A 27220-nucleotide genomic window follows, 5' to 3' on the forward strand; every position below is an offset into this window, starting at 1 on the left:
GTCTTTTTGTTTCTGGTACCTGTCATAGTACTTTCACAAGACGTTTCGGACTATGGGTTGCTATGTAATTTTGAATCCTTGTCATGTCTCCACCCTCCCCTTAAAGTTTGTTCCAATAATGTAGGGACATACTGGACAATACAATTAGATATACAATGGGTTGGGTAACTTTTAAGGGTAAATATTTAATATCTTTTCTAACATTAAAAGCTTTCATGTGTGTGACGATGGAATCTAAAAACCGAAAATTTGACCCTTATCGATTGTATAGAAAGCTCAAGTTTCAACTGTAGCTCGGTGCCCGATGAGAACGAGAGTTTTAATGGCTTTCTGATCTCTAAAGGCATAATTTATTGACAAAATTATCACCAGAAGATATTTAAATTAATCGATAAATAAATGTATGGTCAATCCAAATTCATATCATTTTCCTACTTGTATCGACAAATTGATTTTTATCGTTATTTAATCTTTTTCTTTGCAGTTAAGGAACCCCAATTTCATCTGGAGCTCTGTGCCTAATGCCATGCAAGTCGAAATTGTTTTCTAAATAGTGCCAGCAAATACTTTCACTCTTTTATCGCGAGTTAAAATTTCGATGACTTCTCATTTAAAAATTATACTACAGATAAGGAAAAGAATGAAATTAAATTAATCCAAAATCTACGGCTTTTAAGTGGTTTAAAAAGGATAAAACTAATCATCCTTTTATTGGAATGAAAATGAAAAACGTAAGATTCATACTTTCGATAATAAGCCTCTACCATTACCAACCCCTCTCCCCCCGTCATTCGAAAGTGATGATGTCTACGTTTTTTTTTCTTTTGACCGGCCAAAGACAAAACTCTTTTCTCTTTTTTTTTCTTCTCTTTTCTCTTTTCAAAATTTCTTATTGCAATTTTTCTTTCTAAGTCCATATAAATGGATATACCAAGTTCCAACAACATCTGCCGAATTCATTTTAATTGAAAAAGGGTAACTTAAAACTAAAATACCTTTGACTCCTATGGCTTCCTTGCAAGAAAAAGGAACGCCTAAAAGAGGCGTGTCTTTTTCAATTTCTTCTGGTGTTTTATCTCCTCTAGCTAAAAAGCGATCAACCAGTCTCGACTCTTCTAAAGCATCTTCATACCGAGCATCAGTAATGGCGTTAATGTAAGGCTGCACTTTACGGCATCTATCTACGTATGCACGCATGACATCCTCACATTTGACCTATAGAGACAAGTATTAGTAACAAGATAAAAAAAACGAAGAAATTTACGAAATTTCTCTATTTACCACAGGCGCATAAAGAAAATCGAAAACACTTGGGATCACAAAGTGTTTTTTTTTTTTTTTTTTTTTTTTTTTTATCGCATAGGAGTTTCCAAACCATATTTACTGCTCTCATAAGCCTGTTTTCCCCCCTTAAAAATCGATTAAAAAGTGTCTTTTTGTTTATAATTTATACAATACTAGATAATAAGGTTTTTTTTGCGTTAAAAGAAATGTCTTACAACAGAAAAAAAATTTCCCCCCGTGAAAATATTACTTTATAAAAGTATATTTTGCTAACATGTTAATCGTGATGAAATGTTAATGTAAGGCTGCACTTTACAGCATCTATCTACGTATGCACGCATGACATCCTCACATTTGACCTATAGAGACAAGTATTAGTAACAAGATAAAAAAAAACGAAGAAATTTACGAAATTTCTCTATTTACCACAGGCGCATAAAGAAAATAGAAAACACTTGGGATCACAAAGTGTTTTTTTCTTTTTTTATCGCATAGGAGTTTCCAAACCATATTCACTGCGCTCATGAGCCTGTTTTCCCCCCTTAAAAATCGATTAAAAGTGTCTTTTTGTTTATAATTTATACAATACTGGATAATAAGGTTTTTTGCGTTAAAAGAAATGTCTTACAACAGAAAAAAAATTCCCCCCGTGAAAATATTACTTTATATAAGTATATTTTGCTAACATGTTAATCGTGATGAAATGAAAGAGTGCCTGGATTAAAAAAGATGTCAACTGTACCTGAAGAAAAAATTTAATCTAAGGATTGCAGAATGTGCTGTGCAATAAAAAGCAGGGAACTGGACTTTCCTCGTAAAGATTCTGGGTTCGAATCCCGGGCAAGGCATGGACGTTCTTTCATTTTCTGTACTATCTATTCTTATTATGGAAGCAACGTTAGCCCACCAAATATGGTGCCTCTGAAAAAGAGGTCAGCAAATTTGCCCTTTAAATGCCTGAATTGACGAAATGTATACACAGGTGGACATTGGAAATTAAAAAAAAGACAGAAAGAAAACCATATATTACGTACCAGTTAGAAATTTGAAAAGATATTTTTCCTTTATGAGCTTTTTATATAGTTAAATTTTTTTTTAGCAATATAGGAGACTTATATCTGGCAAGATTTATATCTCTCAACATCTTATCTTTCACTGTCTTATTTTTATTATATTTATTCATTTCATATTATATTTATTAATTTTTATTACTTTTGACATCAAGTCAAGAACAAGCTTATAAAATGAAGAACGAGAGGGAGTTCAATTTTTCTACAACAATGGATAAATAGTTATTAAGTAAAAAAAAAAAGCGATGAAAAGAAATTATAATTGCATTAACTTTAAACTGAATTAGAATTTCAAAAACAAACTGTCATTAAATTCCTAAAAAAAAAAAAAAAAAAAAAAAATACAGTCTTTTAGCACGTCAGAGTTGTAAACGCATTTCTACGGACTGCAGAACGGTTTACATGGTATTTTTTTTAAACTTCAAATTGAACAGTTCAAATTTTACATACTAATTATTACATGTTACTTTTTTTAATCTAGTACTTTTTCTACACGTCAAGTTTCTAAATCAATACATCAATTTCAAGTTTCTAAGTTGCATAGTTTTAGCGAAGCAAATCAAAATGCAATATTAAGATAATGGGGAGGGTCACATCGATAATGTCAACATTCATCGATGAAAAGGTACCCCGACATAGAATCGAGTTAACATGTCTTAGATTCTAGTGAATTGTAATTTTGTAGTGGTAGACACACTACAATATTCCCCATCAGAATTTTATCTGTGATGGAATTTGATAGAAAACGAATATCATTAGTTGATTCATTGCTATTTCGTGAGAAGCCGAAAGAGCAGTATTAAGGTAGCCGTACTTTTTGAGTGCTGATTGAAGTTCACGGTCGTGGTCACTAGTGTGTTGGTATTAGCAGTCGAGTGTATGCAGGCTGGAGTTTTGTGTTTGAGACTGAGTAGCAACAAAGTGAGGAGGTTGACAACGTAGCAGTCACAGGTAGTTAGTCAACTGTTCAATGTGGACCATCCATAGAAATAGGCGTGTTCAAGACGAAGTGGGCGTTTTTGATAAAGAAGGTGTGGTCATATCTCGTCCGGGTCATCAATGTGGGGAGAGTCACATCGACAATTTCAACATTTATCTACGAGGCACTCCAACATAAAAACGAGTTAGCATGTCTAATATACTAGTGAATCGTAATTGTAATTTTGTAGTGGTACGCGCACTACGAGTTGAACATCCAAAGCAGCGGCGGTCCTTTGATATTTTAATGTTGGGAGATTAAGTCCCATATTCAGGAACCTTGCCAATTGAGGTTAGCATTAGCACATTCTTAGACTAATCTTAAATACGTATTCAGAAACCATGCTAAAATTGAAAAAAAAAAAAGAGCAATCATGTTTAAAAAGTGGCAACGTCGATCAGCAAAATCTTTAACATGGTTGGAGGGATGATTTCATATAACACAGTAAATAAATGGATTATTACAAACTTAACAACTTTTTAAACCTTAAAACTAAATTTCAGTTTTTGGTTTCATTCAAATAATAAAAAAACATAAATCCGATTATTTTTCCGCATTTACTTATCTCGATATCGTACCCTTGCAATATTTAAAGTTCAGAGAATCATTTAAATACTATATAAAAAACACTCTTATCTAAATATTCATAAATGTTAAAAAAAATGAATTTAAATTATAGATTTCTACCAAAACTTTCGATATTGTTTTAGTTCGTTGCTTGCACATGCCGAAAACTTGCACATGTCAAAAATATTGCATATGGAAATAGAATCCAGTATATGCAAAATATTATGCGTGCAAAGTCCCTCTTGGTCTAATTCTGTATTAGGAAATCGTCTAAAAATTTCATAATTGTAAAGAAGATTAATTTGATTCATTATCTCAGTGTCTGAGTCATTTTGCCTTTAGAATATGATTTTTATCAATGATATTTTGTTTCTTAAGATTTTTTCGGTCGATAATTATTCCACGTATACCAAAACTTGCGCTGTTCAACATATAAACAATTATGAAAAAAGAAGAATAAAATCCTAAGTAGTTTAAAACCTATATAATAGATTACTTCATTAGCTGAATATGTTTTAAACAGAGAAAAAAGAATAATAATATTTTAACCTGACTCTAAAAAGTGCATGAAGCAAAATATGGTACTATTTTTTGCTAAGTAAAATTATATAAGAGGAATTCTAAATTAAGAACGAAAACGAAAAATGGAAAAGATAAAATAACCAGACCCACCAAGGTTATGGACATACAGACACTTAAAAAAAATGAATTATATAACGAATGCCTGTTTTAATTACTTTTTCATTCAAGGTTGAGTTAAAAATAAATATATTATCCTTAAATAGAAAACTAAAGAAATAAAACGAAATGTCCGAATGCAAGTTAAAATGTATAGTCGTTTGATTTGAAGTTTCTCTTCTTTGTAATCAGTATTAAAGAAACAAGGTTTGTTAATTTAATATTTCTTTTTTATAAAAATATTAAAATTAATTTTATTAGGACAGTGGTTTTCTACATGGGGGAAAAATTCGAAGATAAGGTGAAATTTTTTTTTTTTAGATTTTAATTTTAGATTATAATTTAAATATACTTTAAAAAATATCTAAAGTACATAAAAAGTGTAACTTTAAAGTTCTTTAAATATATTTTAGATTATAATTTTAGATTAAATAAAAAAATTAGATTTTACTAGCTGAAAATTTGAAGTGAAAAAAGTAAATAACAGCAGGAAAGAAATTGTTGTATATTTGCAAGTATTTTATCGAAACTAATTCAGGTGTGGTGATTTCAAATCTGAAATTAGGTATTTTTAGATAAATTTATTTTTCGGTTTAATGTAATAGTTTATAAAAAATGTATAGGCTTATATACATACATATACACTTGTCATGTCGCTTGAAAAAAAAATTTAAAAAATCACGAAAAACAGTAAACATAAGACCTTAACTTAACGTATTATAAACTAAAATGTATTATCGCCTCCTTCCTGCCACACCCTGCAAACTAGAGAAGTGGGGACACTTAATAGTCACAGAGTAAATTTTAGAAAATCGTAGTTCGGACTAGATTATTAAATTACGTACTGTAGCTTGTTTAGAAAAATCGATAGCAGATTCGAAATCAGCAATGTGAAAGCATCTAAAATCTGTTAAAAAAATCATATGAACGAAAAAAATATTGTTTCCTAGTGTAGTGCCCCTTAACGATCGATTAATTTTCAAGAAAACGGTCATGAAAGTGCTTATTTTTTTATACACATAATTTTTACACGTATTTGATTAGTGCTGACATCCAGTTTCAAATAAACTAACTATCTACAATTACCTTAAATATTCTGTTACTGCCATCTGGTGTTTAAAATGAGGAATAAAATGTTTTCCGGGCAAATGAAATGAATTAGTTTTATTCTTTCTGGCGCGTTGCTGCTGAACACTCCAGCCCGGGAATATCACGGAAGCGAGAAATAGAGGGCGAAACCTCATCCCGCCATTTTCACGGGAGCGAAAAAGAAGGTGTTTGAATCAACACTGATCAACAATACAAATGTTGTAAAAAACTGAAAGACATATACCGGCAAAATTAATAAACTAAAATGATACCACAGTCATATCAGCTATCCAAAATTGTCCGATTCTTTTTAAAAACTTTCTATCTATAATTTTCATTGAAGTCAATTTCTTAGTCTAAAAATTTCCTGACCAAATTTTTCGGCGATGATAATATTTTTCTCTTTCGAAATTAGATTATTAAATCGTTTAGTTAACTATATTAAAACCACTTTTAAAGCTAACAATTGAACAGAATATATGCGACAAAATATTTTGAATTAAATGAAATCACTCCAGCTAGATAAAATTTAACAACTAAAAAATATTGCAATTTTTATATTATTAAATTGGCAACACTTAATTTATTTAGTAAATCTATATAGCAATTGCTGATTTTTAAAAGTATAGAAAAAAGGCTTATTTAAAAAAGAAAAAAAAAATACAGATTTTTAATAATTTAACAATTTATAGAAAATAAAATTTTCTTTTTTTATTTTCTCTTTCCGTATTTTCTTATCTTTTTTTCTTTAAAAAAAAAGAAAAAAAAACATTTTTTAAATAAAGTATGTATAATGGCAACATTAATTGAGTAACGCCACAACGATTTTAATCTTGCGAAAATAGATGATGTGATGTTTTTATCGATGTGCGATGTTTTCATCGAACTCTGGCTAGGTACTCTCTAGTTTAGGTACTATAGACTACTAGTTAGATGATTTTATAGTTTTCTACTGTTATTTTTAATTGAACTTATGAAGTTCTTAGTAATCGTTTGATTATTTGTTTTACAAAGGAATGCTTAGTTTTTAGTTCTTTAAGAAAGTCATCTTTTTTTGACGGCAAAGGAACATTTTGCAAAGTAAATTGCGATTTATCTTAAATATTTTAATTTCTCATTATTTTTATACTTATTTCAGTACTGAACATAAGGCGTATTAACATGAATTTCCAGCACGATTAATTATCTTAAATTAACGGAAGAACAAACACGAAAAAGCGTTATTAATGTAATTTTTCCTTCTTCTTTTCTATGTTCATAGTAAAATTTATTATATGATTGAATAGAAATAGATAGAAGTATTTAAAAATATGTAAGAAACACGCTGTGTTGTTACTAATGCCACTTGCCAGCATCAGCAAGCCTGGGCAGAGGGTGGCTTTCATGTTTTTCATTGGCGCCATCTATGGCCAACAGTACGACTTTAGCCACGCACACGTTACAGCCCGTTTATAGGGCGGACCCATTCATTCATCCACAACTTGGACCAGAGAACGATCAATCTCCAATATTTTTTACAAAGTAACTTTTCTCTGCACCTTGATTTGACATTTACTTTAATGATGTTATGAGTTATAAACTGCATTGTCTTGTTTTATTTTTAAAAAAGTTAAGTAATCTTGTTAAAAAAAAATAGTATTTTGAACTTGTGTGGCATCCTGTTAGGGTCATTGTTTTTAACTTTTGTATGAATTCTGGTTCATCACGCTTGTGCATGGTTTGGAAAATGAATTTACTTACTTAGGTAATACACTTATTCTTTTAACTGTTCTTGGAGGTTCACCCAATACTATGAATTAACAGTTAAGAGTGCAGTTTCTCCTCATGGACAAAAAAATTAGCGCACCAAGAAGGAGTCGTCAAAATGAAACGAAATTTTACATACTTAATGACTACTTTGATATAAGTAAATGATTAGAAAATCAAAGAAAAACAATAATCTTTGATTTTTTAATCATTTACTTACATCCAAGTAGTCATTACGTATGTAAAATTTCGTTTCATTTTGACGACTCCTTTTTGGTGTGCTAATTTTTTTGTCCATGAGTGTATTTATTCTTAAAATTCATTTTTTAGTGTTAATTACATAAGTTTAGAAAATATTAGTTCTTTCATGTTATTAATGGCAGCTGTATGATTAAAAAGAGTTAAAGGTGTTATCGTTGACTGGTTTACATCGGATTGCAGGTTTATATTTTAAGCAATTGACTCACCTTTTCACTTATTTGCTAATTTAAATAAAATAATTATTTTCATCTTTAAGAGAACTTTTTTTTGAAAAAAACATGAATTACCTGTTTAGAGCGAATTTTCTCAGCCAATTCTGTTGCAGACAATAAAAGCAATTTATTTTCAATTGGTGGTACGGGTTTTGTTTTTTCCCAGAAGATTCGGTAAAGGAATGATATTACATAGTCCGAATATGGTTGAGTGAAATATAATAAAATTCTAATAAACCCCATAGTTGATGCTAGCACCTAAAAAAATAAATTATAGAAACAATTACATTAAAACAACATTTTAAATTATGCATGATTTAAAATGTTCTTAGACACAGAAACTTACAGCGTTAGAACATAGTTGCATATTTTTTTAGGAATTCAATAAATAAATAAATAAAATGAATAAGTAAGTAAAATACTTTTGCTAATTCAAATGAGAAAAAAAAGATAGTCGAGCTATCGTTGTACAGTTATTGTACTCGACGAGATATTTCACGCATGAGAAGAACGCAATAATAACGTCAGAAAAGCGAGATCTAGTTTGAGTTTTTCTTGCATGTGCAGTCATACTTAATATTTTGCTTTATTTCAATTCACAATTTATTTTAGTAATGAAAGTAGGACAAAAGCTTTGCATATAAATCTGAATCAAAGTGCATTGCGTCTCTGTGCAAGCTAGATTCTTGAAAATCTACATTCCCCGCTTGCGAAGAAGACAAATAAGCCGATACGTTTAAATTGACTTCCTCTGTGAACCCAAAGGGTAAAAAATTCCTTTAATCAAATATTTGGGTTCACTCGTCTTAATGAAGATGACGAATAAATTAACTAATCTACATTAATGAGTAAAACTAATCGGCATTAATGATACCATGAAAATACACTGCAGACCACCGTAAATGCAACACCCTGAAGGAAGCATGCAATTAACATGACATTTACAACATGCATTAACAGAGGGGAAATTATTAGAATTTCAGCCTAGATGCATATTACGCGCGCCTGTGGCGCCACTTCAAAGCGTTATTTAAGGCTTGGAGATTTCGACGATTTCAAGTTCGGCAATTGTGTTTTTCTTGTAGTTTTTTCAAAAAACGATCAATTATGCCTCGTAGAAAACAGCGATCATCTTTTGATCAAGTATCCGAGTTCGACAGAGGAAGGATAGTGGCCTACCGAGATTGTGGATTATCTTTCAGAGAAATCAGTAATCGTGTTGGACGAAACTAAACAACTGTAATTCCGATATGTGATCGTTGGATGCAGGAGGGTACGACGAACCGACGTGTTCGATTGCATCCACCTCAGTGCAACACTTCACGTGATGACAGACGAATTGAGCGCATGGCAGTGACTGATCGCTAAGTCACATCACAAACCATAGCACAGAACATTCAGTCTGTAACGCATCATCCAGTGTCTGCACCTACCATTCGACGCCGTTTACAGCAGAGTGGTCTGTCAGCAAGACGCCTATTGCTTCGTCTACTCTTGACGCAGAACCATAGACGTCTCCACCGCCAATGGTACGATGAAAGAAGGACGTGGATGATAGAATGAAATGAAATTGTCTTTACTGACGAGTCACGCTTCTGTCTGCAACACCACGATGGTCGCAGGTATTATGGTATGGGGCGGTATTGGGTATCACTCTCGCACTCCTCTAGTACGCATTGCCGGTACTTTAAACAGCCAGCGCTACATCTCCGAGGTGCTGGAGCCAGTTGTACTTCCTTATTTTCAGAGCTTGCCCACAGCCATATTTCAACAGGATTTCGCGACCACACGTGTCACGCATTGTCCAAGGGTTCTTCGTCAATCGCCAGATTGAATTGCTTCCCTTGCCAACTCGCTCTCCGGATCTTTCTCCGATAGAAAACATGTGGTCCAGGATTACTCAACGATTGACCCAGATTACATCCCCAGCTGTCACACCAGATCAACTTTGGTAACGTGTGGAACCTGCTTGGTTTGCTGTACCCCAAGAACACATCCAAAGTCTCTTTGAATCAATGCAGAGGCGTGGGGCATTGGTGATCTCCAACAATGGCGGCTACTCTGGCTACTGATTTTGGCAGGAACCACACTTCACAGAAGTCTATAAATTTAATCATTTGATACTCGACATTTTACGAAAGAAAAATTTTTCCTTTTGTAATAATACTTGTAATTATCTGAAGTAGTTCCAGAAAAAAGACATTAGCAATAGCGAAACCGTAGATAGAAAAAAAAAGAGTCTATTATGAAATAAAGGTGATATGTTTGTATGCAATGGCCTAAAGGATTAAGTATCAGATAATAAATTGACAATATAATCCAATTCTTCAAGTCAAACAAAAACCATAACAAAATAGAGATGATTGAAATATGTTTAATTAAGAAAAGAAATAAACATGACACATTTCTTTTTACTTGCAATATTCCCTTCGTTTAAGCAAATAAACATAGAAACATAAATTAAAATCATTATCTTTTCAATTCTTTTGCCTTATCTGCAAATTCAACACGCAATGTTTACACCCTTGCTACGACAATAAATGCTCATAACAAGTGTGAGTTGTTAGCGTCAATTTATTAATTAGAATTTATTTATTGTCTATCTCGAAATTAATTACTTTTTTAGAGAAAGAAACTAATTATATTTTCTTTATTTATCAAGTTTATTAAATTTTTTTAATGACAAATGCCATAGCTGCCAATTTTTTACCTTTCCGAGAATGGTTTTTCCCAGGGGTAGTAAGATAAAAATTTAATTACAATTCAAAGCAGAAATATCTGTTTTATTTTGTTCAGAGTTCAAAAATAGCACTATATTATTATCATGCATTTCTATAAATACTAATCCATTTATATGTAGTGGAAAATTTCGTAATCCAAGAAATAAATAGGAAGCTTAAATTTTAGTGCCAATTTAAGTGTAAAAATAAAATTTTACGCTAAATGTTTAACTGAAAGCAGTTATGAAATACTGTCATTAATTGATAAATTTCAACTATTAAGTCTATTACTACTTTCATAACCTAAGTATAAGTTTGTTGTCGTATTACCACTTTCATAATTTAAGTGTCAGTTTGCTGCACGATTAAAGCTGAAATGACAAACAGTTTCAGTTCATGTAAGAGCGTATTGTTTAGACAAGAATAGTAGAATTCTATGTTTATCAAGCAGCTGGTAAGACAATAAAGCGAACCCAGGCCACGAAGGTATCAAAAAGAAACTGCGGAAGTTGTTCCTAGACCAGCCACGTATTCCTCTAATTATATTAATTTCGATGATAATTTCAATATATTTTATATATTTATAAAATGTTATATTTCGGAACTGACATAAGGCCTTCAAGGTGGTTGTAGTACGGTCCGTTCTGGTAGACAGATGTCGATGAATTTTTGTGTATGACCATGACAAAAAGGAAATCTGCCATAAAATTAGTTCATATTTAAAGTGATGGACATACGTCTTAAATATAAAAAATGGTGTTTAACAAAAAGCAGAAATCAAACAAAAATGATTAAAACAAGGAAAATTTGGAAAAATGGAGAGTTTTTGTGTGTCTCTCTAATAATTTTCGTGAAAAATAAATCTTTGCGAATTCTGTGTAAGTGTGTCAATGTATCTTTATCAGTAAATATTTGACGAAAGTGTGGCCCAATTTCAGAATTAAATAAGTCTTTGTAATCAGGGTTCTTAACTCCTCCCTATAACAGATAGATATGAAATTCTTTTATTACAAGCTTTTTCTCTTTTTTCGGGGAACAAATAGCTGTCTTCACTAAAGCAAGATTCACGCGGTTCTTTTAAAAAAAATGTGGCGTTAATATTGAAATGTAAAAGTTACAAGCTTTTTTACACTAGCTTTTCCTTTTAAATTTGAAATATCCAAATCCACTATTTTGCAACCATTATTTAGTGGAATCCATTATTAAATCCATCATTTGGTTGAACCCATAAACCCATTATTTGGGTATATTATACAAGTAGATGAGTTATCAAAATGCATGTGGTTTGATCAAATAAGTCTCTCGATTTTTTTTAAAATTCTGTGAGAGTGTTTTTATTAAAATTATAAAAGTGCATATATTTTGATTAAATAAAGTTTTAAGTCAAAATTTTTTTTAAAATTTTGTATACGTGTTTTTTGGATTCACTTGGTGGTCGTAATTTTAACTTTATTTTTATTGCAGATTTTTTATCTCATGATCCATACATAGAATATACTAAGTTTTAACGACATAAATCTCAACGAATACTAACTCTTTGTTTAAGTAACTTCAGTTATAACCATACTGTATGCAAAACACAGTGTCTTAAGCTGAGATGTAGAAAAAAAGTGGCGCGATAAAAGAAATTGATTAATGCGTTTTCAGAACTATATATAAGGTATAAATAGCAGCAATATTTATTACAGCAATTTAAAAATAGAGGTAGTTAATGCTATACATTTTCAATAAAGACTTAAGTGAAATTATCTTATATGAAGAAACCTAATTATACCTGCCTGTTTAAAAAACACTCCACGTCTTAAAAAGCTTATATCATTAAATGCATGAAAAGCATCAATTAGAACCTTCTTTTGTTTCTTCTCTTTAAAGTGAATTTTTTATTGCTGCCATTTCAGAAATACATGCATCCCCCATGCAGAAAACAGAAGCAGTGTTTAAGAAATGATTATCATTACGTAACATAAAATTATAATAAATATCCTATAATTAAACTTCTACAATTACTTCAAGTGTTTTTCAAGGTGAAAAAAGCAACAGTTTTATTAATGTCAGATCCATATAAAAGTTAACAATAGACTTTTTTAAATCTTATTTTTCGAAATTGTGACGCCAAATACGAAAAGTCAGAGGTCAATATCGTAATTTTTTTATGTTTCTGTTCTGAAGATTTAGTAAATAAATTTATTTAGCTGTAACCAGTGAACTAATCAATTAAAAATTTTTAAGCGATTAATTCTTTACCAAAAATGTTATGCGAAAAGTCCCATTATGAAGAAAGTTGTAGTATATATTATGTTTAAACCAAACGGATATTTATTCTGTTACTTATCATTTTAGCTTTAGAACAGCTTGATACTTTGACTTTAGAGTAAGCTCACCAGCGTCCTTAGAAAATTAAAAAAAAATGTGAGCGAAATGGCTAACAGACTACGAAAATAGCGATAACTTCAGTCTTCAGCAATTCAATCTTTTAAATTATTTCTATTTGAGAATCTCAGCGAGGGATTTTTATTCTCTGAATATTAAGTTGGAAAGGTAAATAAAGCAAGGTGAGTTTTCAAATAATAATAAGATATATTAAAAACAGGCATATTTTATCGGGGGGACCTTATTGAAATATACTAGGTTTTATTCTTTATATCCTATTACCATTGGATCTTCCTATAGATATAGTAGATTTCAACAGTATAATCACGCATTTCGCTGATCGCTCTGGTATATTTGTCGAATCGAAAAGCCCCAATAATGTCATCTAAAATTAACAGGAAAAATTAAGAGCATCGAAGTCTGGTGCTTAAATTGAAAAATTCTCAGTTAATGCTTAGAAATCACAATTATTCGTCATGCCATTCGAAGAAATTGGGAAAAAATACAGCTAGGTTGCTAGCTAGTGCTATTAAATGATACAATCCCCTCTGTTAACAAAGTAACCTAATTACTGCTCGCACTGAACTCCAAATTTATGTGGGATGATCATGTCTCCAAAATTAAAGGTGAAGTACATGTTGCAGCATTTATATTCTGTCCAGATACAATTTGGAGTGAAAATGAGAAATATTTTTTGTCTTTGACATGATCAATACTAATATACGCTTCGTCTTCCTGGTGTAATATATTCCCTGTTCTGATTAAAAATAAGGTTCTGTGGGAGCTGATTAAAGGCGGGTGGTTCAGGTAGAAAGATGACATACATCGCGATCTAAAAATTGATTATCTTCATCAACATATAGCCAAATTAAATTCTAACAACTTTTACACTAAACCATTGTTACAGCGAAGTCTAGATTTATGATATTTTCCAATTCGATAAATTACCAGAAGACATTAGAATATGATCCAGAACATCATACTTCTGTAGCGTTGCAAATTTCTGCAAGATACAGAATAAGTAAAAACTTCACTTATGTGTTTAGTGGCAAAATGACCCTTTTCTACTTTCTGCTTTCTAACCATTCCTATGACCACTACAACTTTAAAAATCCACGATGAATGGAAATAGGGCTACAAACGGAATCAGGTGCAGAGTTGAAGGAACAAATTCAGAGATTCTGAAAAAATTCCTTTAAAAAAATTCTATGTGCTTTAAAAGTTTCTCTTTTAGTTTACTACAGCTGAAAAAAATATTTTTAACAAACCTCAAATGTTGGAAGATATGACAATAACGCATGAAATAATAAACCTATTTAATACCGTTTTATCACTAAACCGAACGGAAGGAGCCAAATTAAAAACTGGTTATACGTTTTTGATAAAAGTGATAGGAATTTTTGAGTGTATTAGTAACCAGATCTTACTTGAAAACTACATTAAATTCACTGTCATTTATATTATTTGGTAATTATTAATTCATTATATCTTTCTGAAATAGACTGTTAATAAACCATATGCCGAAGAATAATTTAAATTTCATTTCCTCTTCCTGAAATTATTGCGAATGCAATTTTCTTCCGCTTTTTTCAAGAGCTAGCTAATACGAAGAAAAACAAAACGAATTTTAACCCTTGCACCCAGATTTTTTTTAGCAAACATACTTTTCATACCAATACGAACAGATAAACTTGCAGCCCTTCGACAGGTGAGGCATATTTGTCAACTTTGAACTTCTCAAGTACGATTTTTCCAAGTGTTTACATTTTCCAGTAAATTTCGTTTGAAAATTTTATCCAAGTAGGACATTAGTTTATTAGTTAGTTTGGAGTTATTGGCTGAAGACCCAGTTGTGGCTATATCGCCCCTGAAACTAGGTTTATAAATAACAATTTAAATGAAGTTGAAAAACTAGATTAATGAATAGAAACCTGTGTCCTTGAGATAAGAGAAGATGTTGGAATGATGATCATCTCCAAAAAATAAAATTAAAGACGGGATGAAGCCACCTAAGTGGCTTTGTCACTGAAGGACTATATCTTTTGCACTCTTTGATGTGGTTTTCGTCATATTTGCTGAATTGGTGTTGCCAGACTGGCTACTCTGCACCAGAACGAGTTACTGTAAGAATCGTTTTGCAGTTATAATCATAAATTTGTTTATATTTTATCAGGGCTATAAAACACACTATCGTATGAATATCGTACATTTATATGTGTCGTTAATTTATTTGTATGTTAAGGTGGTTAGAACAATTCTAAATTTTAAACTTTTTAAATCCAAGACTTCAATGGAATAGGCATGATTAGAAATGCTATTTTTTTGTGAGTAAAAAATTTTTTCTCTGGAAAATTCAAGAGAATTGGAGCCATGGTTAATGGGTCAATAAATAATTTGATGTTAATTCGAAAAATTTCACTTACCTCAACTGTTCCACAATTAGTTATGAGCCAAAGTTTCCTTATTTTATTTTTTTATATTGCATTACATTTTAAAATAGTTAAATTTTATGTGAACTTTTCTGACAATTAACGTTTTAATGAAAAAAAAGTTGTAGCACACACTTGCAAAGAGCAAATTTTTTTCAGGGATATTTCTTTCTGTTAAGGAAGAAATATCATTGATAACTTGTGGTACTTAGTGACACTTAGATTTAAAAAGCTCTCAACCCTGCAGGGTTTAATAAATGTTTATATTATTAACATATTATGAAAATACGTTTTTTCAAAATAAATCTCAACATTGAAGCACTTTTTTATTTAAAAATTATCCGTGCGTTTAAGATGAACACAAGTGATTTAATATCTAAATAAAATGAGGGAAATATAAATATTTCGATGAAAAATTACATTCAAGGTTGTAATTTGCAGATACACTGATAAATTAATAACTAGTATCAATTTTTTTAAAAAGAAGGTGAGAGTATTAGCTTCCCCTTAAGAGTTAAAATTTTAAATCTGTATACTCTAGAATTTAGATATTTTTCTTACAGATATTTACCCATTGTAATACAAATTCTACCCATTGTACTTTTACAGATATTTACCCCACACGTACTTTACACGTGTTTCTCAACTCGATTTACTCGAAAGATCTTTAAAATACTTCAGTGCTTTATCGCAGACCGGCAAGGTGAGTAATTTGGACTATAAACATATTTTTTACGTACGAAAAAATTTGGTAATTAAGAAATTTTTGACCTGTTTGTTTTTGATCATTCATATACTCTCTTAAATATGAAAAATTTTTTGAACTGAAACTATATAAATATAAATAAAATTTATATTAATTCTAATACACAAATATTAATTTTGTTATTTAAGTAACATAATAGCGAAACCATTTTATGTAATCACGTATAGTAGGTAGTCAAGTAAATACGAAATAAATAAAAATGGAAATAACAAACATTCAAAAAATAAATAACAAAATTTAATGTGATTGCTGTTCTGGTTTGTTGCTGACTAACATGCCATCAGTTAACTTGACTAACACGACTAACATGCTGACTAAAATGCTACACGTAAAGCAGGCACAAGATTGGGTCAATTTCGACGTTTTGATTTAATAACACTCGTAATCGAAAATGTAGTTATGCATAAATAAGTTGAAAAAAAGTGATAAAAAATCTTAATTGATTTTTAAAAAGATGGGGACATTATTTTATAATTTTTTTTTTATCCAGAACTAATATATGTTTATACTATTGAAATATGATTTTTATCCGAAGTCTGAAGATATTTTGATACTATCTTCAAATTCTAATGTAATTAATATTAAACTATCTTTATTGGTATTGAACTAAATTCTTTTGTGGTTGTAAGATTGTCATTTTGTGACATTGTAATATAACAAAATAGCAATTATTATATTGCTGATAATATTGATAAATTGATTATTGTTGATTAGAATTATTATATTATTGATAACATTGAACTATATTCATTTAGTTTACATTAATAATAAATTTCTTCTTTTTTGGTAGTAAGATTGTTATTTTGTAATACTGTTATATTAAAAAATAACAGTTGTTATATTGTTGATAATATTAATCTTCTTTTGCAATAAATTAAGTTCTTTTGTGGTAGTAAGATTGTTAGTTATTTTTCTACATATGGATTTATTATTCACAAATTCCTTGCAAGCACATCCTCTTCTGGAGGATATCGATTGAAAGTCAAAGTCATTTAAGTGCTCCGAAATTGTACTCCAAAATTTCATATTAAGGAATACAGCATTTATAAAATCACAGGAAGAAGAAAACATTTCAAAGTTGCTCCCTTGTATACAAAACTCTTTTCGCTTGAAAGCATCAATCTTATTCTATAAGTTGAGAACGGTTATTGTTTTTGCCTTGTAGGCTTCGATGTAGGTCATTTATAAGTGGAAATATGTTAGACAAGTACGAAAGCTTAGTTGCGTAATCCTTTCTACAAAAAAAGCATAAATATTATAGATTCTTTCTTCAGATCCGTAAATAGAATTTTTGGTTGAAAAATAAAGCACTAGATTATTTAAAATATATTATTCATTATTTTTCATGCAGTAAGAAACATTCATGAAAGAGTACAATGCAAAAAGATAGTATTTAAATTTTTTTAAATTTCATTGTGGTGACATCAGCCTCCCCGCTGTGCAAAGGGTTGAACTATTTTGGGAGTTATTAATAGGTTAAAATACAACTTTTCATCCTAATACTGCTACCTTTCCTTAAGATTTTCCTGGTGCTGAATCCTGAAGCAGGCCTGAAAGCGTAAAGGAAAAGAGAATACTCTGGTAGTAGAATTGTTTCAGTAATAGATAATTTTTGGGAGGAGTAAAACTATTCTAAACAATAAACAATTAATTAATATTAATTATTTCTCGGGGAAGAAGCAATTCAATATATAAATTGTATCCGTTAAAAAAATTAACAGTTATGGATATTTTATTATTTCCGAAAAAAAACTAAAAAAAAGCTACCAGTTTTGAATTTTTTGTGTCTTGATATATATGGACTTTCAGTCCTGTCTTGAAGCTTGAATTCGAACATTAATTGGTTGTAATGTTTGGTTGTAATTTGTCAGTTTTTAATACAAAGCCTATAGATTTCCCTAATTTCAAAAACAGTTTTCATACGACAAGTATTAATTTTAATTTCTCTGATATCCAAGATTATTTTCATAAAGCATGTGTCTCCCAAAAATAATTCAATTGTTTGAGTTTAATAAATATTACAAAAATAAAATTATCCACACTTACAGCCATGTTTTTCCGAGTAGGGAATAAAATCCTTATTCGAAGAAATCTTAGAAGATAATTTTTTCAGCGTGTTTTTCTGCACCACTTGTCATCGATGTGACCTAGCTGATACTGGTGGTTATGTTTGAGAATTTTATTTGACAAAGAAATAAGACACGCACATTTTTCTGTGTCAGAAATAGCAACAAATCAAATAAAAGCAATCACAATAAGTGTTTTATATCCAATTGGTTTATTATTTCGCCACTTTGTTGTCGATCCTTCGGTTATTTCATTCAACTTAATAAATACGCTTCAATAAGTGTTAAAAATGTTTTTTTTATGCGTTTTATAAAAAACAAAGTTTTGACACAGAACACGTGATGTCTGTAGATCCCATAATCACTGTGACCTCTGTCCTACATTCTTTTTGTTTCTTTTTTTTATGAAACGTTTCTCCATCTTCTTTTTTATAAAAAAAATATTAATAAAGTAACTAAAAAACGAAATCCAATGATAACTTAATGTCATCATGAGTCGGTAATTGTTTATTGCAATCTTAAACATAATCAGCTGCTAGTTTGTGTACTTCGATGCGGTACGAATATTTCCTTGATTTTGAAATATATTTCCAATAAAATTATTAATAAAGATTATTTTCCAGGGAGTGTTAAAAATTATTATAGTGAAATTACCATCAGTTATTTTTATTTAAAGTATAGTTTTATTTCTTAGTATATTTTAAAGTAAATTAGTATTTTCACATGATAAAATCTATTACTTATATATTAGGATAACTAACCTAGCAACAATTTTACTTTGGCCCTAGTTAGGCTTAAAATTAGCTCAATATGGGTCCTATAATAACATGCATCGAGGGACCAATATTGGGATGCCTGGATTTTTAAATACTGGTTCTAAGATGGTCTATATAGGGCCTATATTGGTCAATATAGAACCCATAGTGGCTAAATAATGGATATAAAATATCGGGTGAATTTTGCAATTCTACAACAGAACGATATTGGCTGTAAAGTGGCTGTAAAATATAGGATGAATTGGAAAATTCTATAAAGGGCCAATATCTGATGAATAATGGCCCTTTGAACCCTTATTTAGTCAAGATTCATGAATATTGACCTAATGAGGGCTTAAGTTATTTTGCTGCTAGGGTATGCTTACATATAAGCAAGATAATCTGAGAAATTTCTAGCTTATCCTTTTCCCGTCAAGGAAGCGTCAATGCAACATTTTCAGAGATGTTAATTTTCTGAGCTTTGTAAAAAAATTATTCTCCAGTGGTAACGAAATTCAAGTTATTTTTAGTTTAGTATTTTTTATGCTGGCCAGATGGTCGAGTGGTTAGCGTGCCTGATTGCGAAGTCAGTGGCTGCGGGTTCTAATCCCGAATTAGGGCATGGATGTTTCTCTCAGTGTGAGTTCTCTGATGTGCGAATGTGGCCCACTCTTTAAAACGGGTATCTGTGTCTGTGGCAGTGCGGCGTAAGTAACGCTGCTCGCATCCGTCACTTAAGTTCACAGGTGCCCACTGGGTAACGTTAAATGAGTAACACTTCTGGCATCTTCCTAGGCGAAGAAAGTAAAAGTTCAGTGCTTGCTGTTCGGAGAAAAAGAGTATTTTTTATTTTAAGTAATTTTACTACGCAACACATCAAATATTCGTATTCAAAGCAACTACACATCAAATATTCAAAGTATTATATGAAATGCAAATTTATTGCAGTAATCTCGCATCGTTTTCTTTAAAAAGAAAGCATAATTATCATGATTTTAAAAGTTTTAATATTTAATTTACTACTTAATTATTAATAGCATCAACCAGGAGAAGTTGGTATCCCTGCATTTTATAGCAAAAAAAACTGCCATTATTAAAAGAATGGTAGACATTAAAGGTTGCCAACTTCTTCAAATTATTTGAAAAAAGTGTTAAAGTATGAAACACTGAAATTTTCTGACTATTGTTTATTTTTGAAATTTTGCAAGCCCTTAAATTAAAATCCCGAGATAATTGTAAAGTTAAGAGGTTAAAAAGCCTTGCCAAGTGACAACATAATCATAATCATCAAAATTTATCTGTGTGTCTGAGGCCATTTGTAGCCTTTTCCTCATTCATTTTGAAGTTTTAACTTTGAGATGGTACTTTCATGCAAATGGAATGCAAATTGGATTAAAAAGAAAAATTCAATATTTTGTATTCTAGATAAAGATTAATTTTGTTTTCAATTACGATTGCTCAGAGCTGTAAGCAGTTGGAAAACTTCACTCATATTATCTTCAAGATGATTAATTCGTCAAAAAAAATCTGATGCTAAACATATGCAAATTTTTTTTATCTAACGTTCTTTTGGAACGGATTAATTTTTGCATGAATTTTCGAATGACTAGTTAAAATTCCCCTTTGAATCCAAAGTCTAAATTTAAACACTAACGGTTCTATAGTTATAAGTGAGAAACACAGATAGAAAAATGCACAAACTGTTCCTTTTAGTTTTATAGATTTTCAAATATAAATAATTAATATTAATTTAATTGCTTTTTAATCATAATAATCATAAAAAGTTTTTCTTGATCATGAATGAGTTTTATTTTTTTTTTCATTTATAATTTACAGAAGAGAAAATAAACATACAAGAAATATATAGGTTACCTGGAATCGAGTCCTCAATGGTAACCGTTAATGTTAATAATAAATTCACTCCAAGACGTAAAAAAAAATTATAAAACTGAATATATGAAAAATAACAATGCGTAAAACATACTATAGGCAAAGAGGGTGTCGTTTAAAATAAGTGAAAATTTATATTTAATATCTATTTGGCATTAGAGAAGTCGAGAGGAGTATGCATGGTGAAAAATAAATTTAAAACAGGTTCTCAATATCGTTTACAGAATATAAAAAGTCTTTTAATTTCAGTTTGAATGAGCTTTTATTTGGAGAATCTTGCAAATCAGTGGGAACACTATTGAAGAATTATGGAGCTATTTAACTGAAGTTCTTAGAAAAAACATTTTTGGAAGGTATCGGTATTTGGTATATTTCTTTAGTGTGGCTACGTGGCTTTACGTGGGCTAATATTTTGCATTTTTTACACTCATTTGGATTCATAGAAAAATCTAAACAGAATTTATAGGAACAAAAGATGAAGAATCAAAATATATGGTTTCTAAGGTCACATGCGTGAATTAAATTTTTTTCTCTTCTTTTCACGAAGAACAGTCACTTTTTCACCTATTGTTAGTTGTCTATTGTTTACAGAATATAAAAATTCTTTTAATTTTAGTTTGAATGAGCTTCTATTTAGAGCGTTTTGCAAATCAGTGGGAGCACTATTGAAGAATTATGGAGCTAAATAAATGAAGTTCTTGCTGGAGCTAAATAAATGAAGTTCTTTAGGTCTACGTTGGTTAATATTTTTGCATTTTTTACACTCATTTGGATTCACAGAAAAATCTGAACAGAATTTATAGGGAAAAAAAGATGACGAATCAAAATTTATGGTTTCTAAGGTCACATGCGTGAATTAAATTTTTTTTCTCTTCTTTTAACAAACAACAGCCGTTTTTTAACCTATTGTTAGTATAGATTTATCTGTGTTTGCCTTTTAACTTTTTATTAATTGTGGTGGTCACAGACATGTTTATTTTTTTAGCAGTATACAAGTCATTTGTCTTTACTCCTTTCACACGCCTTTGTCTTTAATTTTTTTTTTAAAAAAAAAAGCAAAGTTCGGTAAGACATTTTAATAAATTATATTTTCATGAAAAATTCATAATACATCACACATTTGCAACAGCAGTATATAATTTACACAAAAAAATCCAATAAACACTAAAGACTTCATAATAAAAATATTGAAAATATGCATTAACACGGAAGAAACATATTACGATGTTTTTCTTATACTATCCAAGGATGCCACATCACCCAACAAACTTAGAAACGTAGTAGGAACTCAATTAATTAACATTCATTTTCTCAAATAAGAGTACATTTATGGATTACCACCACATTTGCAGATTAAAAAAAAATATCTTATGGAATATATGTTTAAATCTGAAACCCCCCCTTAACATTCATGTTTATATTTATACTGTGGTAAATAAACAGGGAATTTTCGCTGGTTTTCATCTCTTTTAATTGCTTTCTGCTTTTTTTAAAAACATTTTTAGCACATGTTCTATTATTGATGATGCTTTATCAAAGTCTATCTAAGAATTATAAAGTCTGTACACGACTAATAATCCATAATAACACTTTGAGCTGAATGCTGATTTGAAATGTTTGGATCAATATAGTAATAAGCCGCACTTTAATCGGAACATAACATATCCCACATATTCTACATTAGATTGTTTTTCACTATTATACTTTTCAAATGTCCTGAATCCACTCTAGATAACAGTACAATACAAAGACATCATTAAAAAGTTACTGACTTCATAAAGTAGATTAATCAATTTCTTTACATAAATATTTATGGGTAAAATGTAGCAAAAAAATTAATGAATGATTGTTATTAAATGATCGAAGCAACATATTTGACATATATTTATTGAAATAATCTAAAAAAGTATCGAGATTTTTTAGCACTATAGGGACGTATGGGAACGATTTTCAAAAATTGCCCAAAAAGCTTACTAATCATCATTTTGAACATATCTAGTATTTTTTTAACATTTGTCTTAATTTTGAATGATGAATAAGTTTATTTGGATCTATATGTGTTTTCATATTTCTTTAAAAAGTTGCTAGTAGAGAAAAAAATATTAGAAGGAAGCATTTTTGGTATATATCCCATCTAAGTAGGATTGGAGTTACTATAATAGGACAAATTAAGTTCTGACAAGTTACAGTTAAAAGTGGGTTGGTGGGTCCCAGCGGCAGTTGGTTGATCTGAATTCTACTCCTGGCTCGCACCGACCACAGTACTGATCTAAAAATATCCTCGGTTGTAGGCAGATCAAGGGTTAGAATCCTCTTGTCGCCGGGCTAACTTAGGAAGGTTTTCAAAACTTTCCCTCCCATGTGACGCAAATGGGGGTTAGTTCCATAAGAAAGATAGCCTAGTTTGTCCCAATGATTTATTTAGGACTTCCCGTGCCTTCTGGGAAGGGTTTTAAAGTCCAAGGCCCCAAAGTTACTGATAGTAATAAACTCAGAATTGGGTCGACTGTTCAGCACCGGTTATAAAATAAAATAACACACAGTCAAATACAATATAAACAGTCTTATATAGTCAAATACAGTATAAACAGTCTTGTACAATCAAATACAATATAAACAGTCTTATACAGTCAAATACAGTATAAACAGTCTTGTACAATCAAATACAATATAAACAGTCTTCTACAGTTAAATACAATGCTAATGCATATGCCAAAATATTATTTTAAGTAATTTGAGATCAGTCAACTAGATATTACAGCAGTTATTCTATTGAAAAAAAAAAAAAGAACAAGGGCGTATCGTTCTAACAGTCTCCCCGTTGTGTAAGCAAGAATAATCTTTAGATGGTCCTTAAAAGGTACTTTGCCAGCATTCAATTTTGTTATCATCGAATATGTTTGTCAAGTAGTATGCTTGTCAGGTATGTTTGAAATTTATGATATTATTCACTGAAAGTTGTTTATAGTGATTTTTGGTGTCAGGATTTTATGAAATGTCATGCGTTAAAAGCAAAACAATTACGTCGCCAAAACAATATTTAAAAACTTTGGTTCAGTGCACCATCTCATTTCAAACAACCATAATATTATTCATTAATCCTAATCAATTTAGATTACATTTCATGATTGTACATACATTTTTCAATTAGAAAAAGGCAGGAATTGATCAATTTATATTAACAGCTTGACAAACTCTACAACTAAACTCTACAAACTCTACAATCGTTAATAGTCGTTAAATGTCCTACAAATTGCTTGCGATGCAATGGATGAGTTATAACTGATAGTGCTAGTATAAATCCTAGCATACTGAATATTGCTTGTATAGCTTACATTATAAAATTTGTGAGTGATAAAATTTGTGAATTCGATGAATGTTCATAATGCGCAGAGAGGAAAATAATTACATTTTCAGGAAAAACGTCTAAAAATATTTGTTTTAATGAATGATATTTCTTCAAACAATCAATATAATTTTAATCAATATAATGCAGTTTTATTATTTAATTGAAAAAGTACAAGGGCTGCTCCATCCTCCGAATAGTTTGTCAAGTTCTACAGCTGCAGCAATCGTTATATGGTCTTTAAAAGGTCCACTGACTGCCTGTAATCCAATTGGTAAACCATCACTCATGCCTGCAGGTATGTTAGTTACGGGAAATCCCAAGACATTAAATATGGCCGTGTAGCCAATATTATTGAATTTTGGGATTGTTAAATGACTGAAAGGCGGTGGCTCCGGATGCGTAGGGAGCAAAACAATTGAATCTTCTTGAAAAATGTCTAAAAACTTTTGCTTTAGTGAGGCAAATTGCTTTAAGCAATCATTATGGAATTGGTCCTTATCTCGTTTTTCAATAGCTGCGTAGAACAGGCATGGCAAAGTGTGATTTGAAAGACGAAAAATCACTTTCAGAAACTCCCATCCCAGATGAACTTGTCCATTTTCATTTGCAAAGATTAACTTGAAAGGCTCTAAATTCTTTTCGAGAACTTTACTCTGCCACAATTGGAACGGGTTCTGGAGCTCGTTGAGTGTCAATGGAATGGCTTTAGTGCCAAATCTTTCCTCGAAGAAATCTGCAGCCTGAAAGATATGAAATGATCTTTTTTAAACTTATATTTATTTAAATTTATTAGAAGATGATCAACAATCTTGTGTTTTGTTTCTTTTATTTTCGTGGGTGATAAATATTATCAGAAAATGAAAAGAAGTAATGTTTATCGAATGTACAGTGGTGGTAGATTAATATAATTATTAATATGGTAAATTAGTATACCACCTATAAAGATAAATATACCACTTATAACCACTAAACTGTTTAGGTCACGATGTTGATGATACGGAATAACCTGAATGTTAGAGAAATCACCCTAATCACTTAAATCTCCCCATGCTTACAATTAGCTTATCTTACAGTTATTTTAAAATTTCTGAATCATTTTAACTAAATGAAAAAAGATAGATTTTGTGGTAATTCTTTTTGTTAAATTTCAATTCTTTTACACTGTTATTTCCTTTTAATTTATACTTGCGTCATTAAACAGCAGACCCAATTTTTAGTATACGACCAATGTTCAACCCAATCCAGAAGACAAGGGAACTGATGTATAAAGGATTGGGAGAAATTTACCTTCGTGGAGGATTTTTTGATCGAACTAGCCTACATTTGCGTTACATGATGAGAAAAACCACGAAAACCTTTTTTTTTGTTTAGTCTGATGGCAAAGGGACTCAAACCCTTGATCCGCTTACCACTGTGGATATCTTACGTCAGCACTGTGGTCAGTGCGAGCCTGGTGCGGAGTTCATATCTATCAGCCATTACAGAGTTTCGAATCCGGGTTATCCGATTGGGAGGCGAGCGCTTTACCCTCTGAGCAGTCACGGCTCTAATTCTTCGTACTTTTTTATTTTACATTTTATAACCGTCGTTGAACAGTCGACTAAAATTAGGGTATACGACTGTTAATGCTCAACTCCGTAGCCTTGTAGTTTTGAACACAACCTAGAAGACAAAAGAACTTCTGGATCAAGGATTGCGGGAAATTTGCCTTTGTGGAAGAGTTTTTGATGGAACTTATCCATTTTTGCATTACATAGAGTGAGAAAACCACGAAAATCTCCCATGGTTAGCTTGATGGCAATCGGACTCAAACCTATAATCCGTCTACCACTGAAACTTTTTAAGTCAGCACTGTGGTCGGTGAGAGCTAGTTTCGGAATTTCGTATTGACCAGCCATCGCTGGTATTTGAACCCAGTTCCCCTCTTTTACTGCTTGTCATTATGGAGCCCGCTACCATAAATCTTGTCCCCCACTTTAAAATATTTTACTTTTACTTAATATTAAGCTAAATTTCTTTCATAATACTTTTTCTTGATGAATTCGCATCTACCGGGCTTCCGAACCTGGGCCACCTCATTGGGAGGTGAGCTCTTTATCTCCTGAGCCGCCATGGCTCCATTAACACTGTTAAAAGAAATTATGGTTTTTAAATGATGGGATTAGAAATTATTTATTAAATTAAGTACATTTTGGCTACTTTTTATTAATTTTTATCGCCTAGAATTAGGGAAGTGAATGGGAGTTAGGAAGAGTAATATAGTGCTGAAGTTTGTGGTTCCTTTCACCCCGTTTCCTGCCAAAACGGGTTTCAAGTTTGAAGAACTGAATGAGCAAATCTGATATTTATAGACCCTGTGCCAAGGGAGTTTATCATTCAAGTTCGTTCCAATGAAAAAGTGGCAACTTTAATTTTCATTTAAATAAAAAAATATATTTCGCAGTATTTTTATTACGCAAAATTTAAAGTTCAATAATTGCACATTATTTCATATCTTCTTAAAAAAGTACGAACTATTTTTTATCAGCCTTATTTCCTCTCGCCTGCTATGAACCAATAAAAATGCAGGTTTTTAAAAACATACCTCAAGCAGCTAACGGATCAATCGATTATTTCTTAAAAACGTCGGCTACTTCGTTTTTGTGTTTGTAAACAAACTGTTAAATGCTTCCATCAAATATTAGTAGAAATCAGTGCTTATTACACAGTTTAAGTAATTGCAATTGTTAGACAATATTTTAAATTTAAAAATAAAATTAATAGATTAGATTCGTTTTAGATATTGTATACAATTAAATGCAGAAAAAACGTCAATTATTTAACGCCGATTTCTAAAATACTATATCAGTCTTTTAAATTTTAGCAAGACTTAAGACGAGACCCAGATAACTGTTCGGTACTTAGGAGTGAATTAATAGCTATTGAGGAGGGTTTAAAAACCATCCTCCACTCCACTGACTCTAGCGATATTTGGATTATCACAGATAGC

The 27220-nt window shown here is 30.8% G+C and overlaps 2 protein-coding genes across 4 annotated transcripts in view; both read right to left on the reverse strand.

Moving 5' to 3' along the window:
- The window catches only part of LOC107438937 (fatty-acid amide hydrolase 2), a 75438-nt gene extending 56926 nt beyond the window's left edge, over nucleotides 1-18512 (reverse strand). The window contains exons 1-3 of one of the 3 annotated variants that reach the window (XM_087164108.1): nucleotides 18218-18364; nucleotides 7962-8144; nucleotides 996-1215 (exon numbers count right to left, since the gene is read on the reverse strand). In XM_087164108.1, coding sequence (XP_087020234.1) covers nucleotides 996-1215; nucleotides 7962-8144; nucleotides 18218-18223 — 409 coding nt within the window. In that variant the 5' untranslated portion in view covers nucleotides 18224-18364. Of the gene's footprint in view, nucleotides 1-995; nucleotides 1216-7961; nucleotides 8145-18217 lie in introns of all 3 variants that reach the window. The other 2 variants (XM_087164110.1, XM_087164109.1) reach the window with 2 other exon arrangements.
- A 3431-nt stretch (nucleotides 18513-21943) lies between these two features.
- LOC107450494 (fatty-acid amide hydrolase 2-like) overlaps nucleotides 21944-27220 on the reverse strand; it is a 33182-nt gene continuing 27905 nt past the window's right edge. The window contains exon 8 of the mRNA XM_087164111.1: nucleotides 21944-24971. Within this exon, the coding sequence (XP_087020237.1) occupies nucleotides 24384-24971 (588 nt within the window). The 3' untranslated portion in view covers nucleotides 21944-24383. The remainder of the gene's footprint in view (nucleotides 24972-27220) is intronic.

The sequence above is a fragment of the Parasteatoda tepidariorum genome, chromosome 5 (genome assembly GCF_982258835.1).
Source record: "Parasteatoda tepidariorum strain Cologne lab strain chromosome 5, Ptep-v5.0, whole genome shotgun sequence".
Taxonomy (NCBI): Eukaryota; Metazoa; Arthropoda; class Arachnida; order Araneae; family Theridiidae; genus Parasteatoda; species Parasteatoda tepidariorum.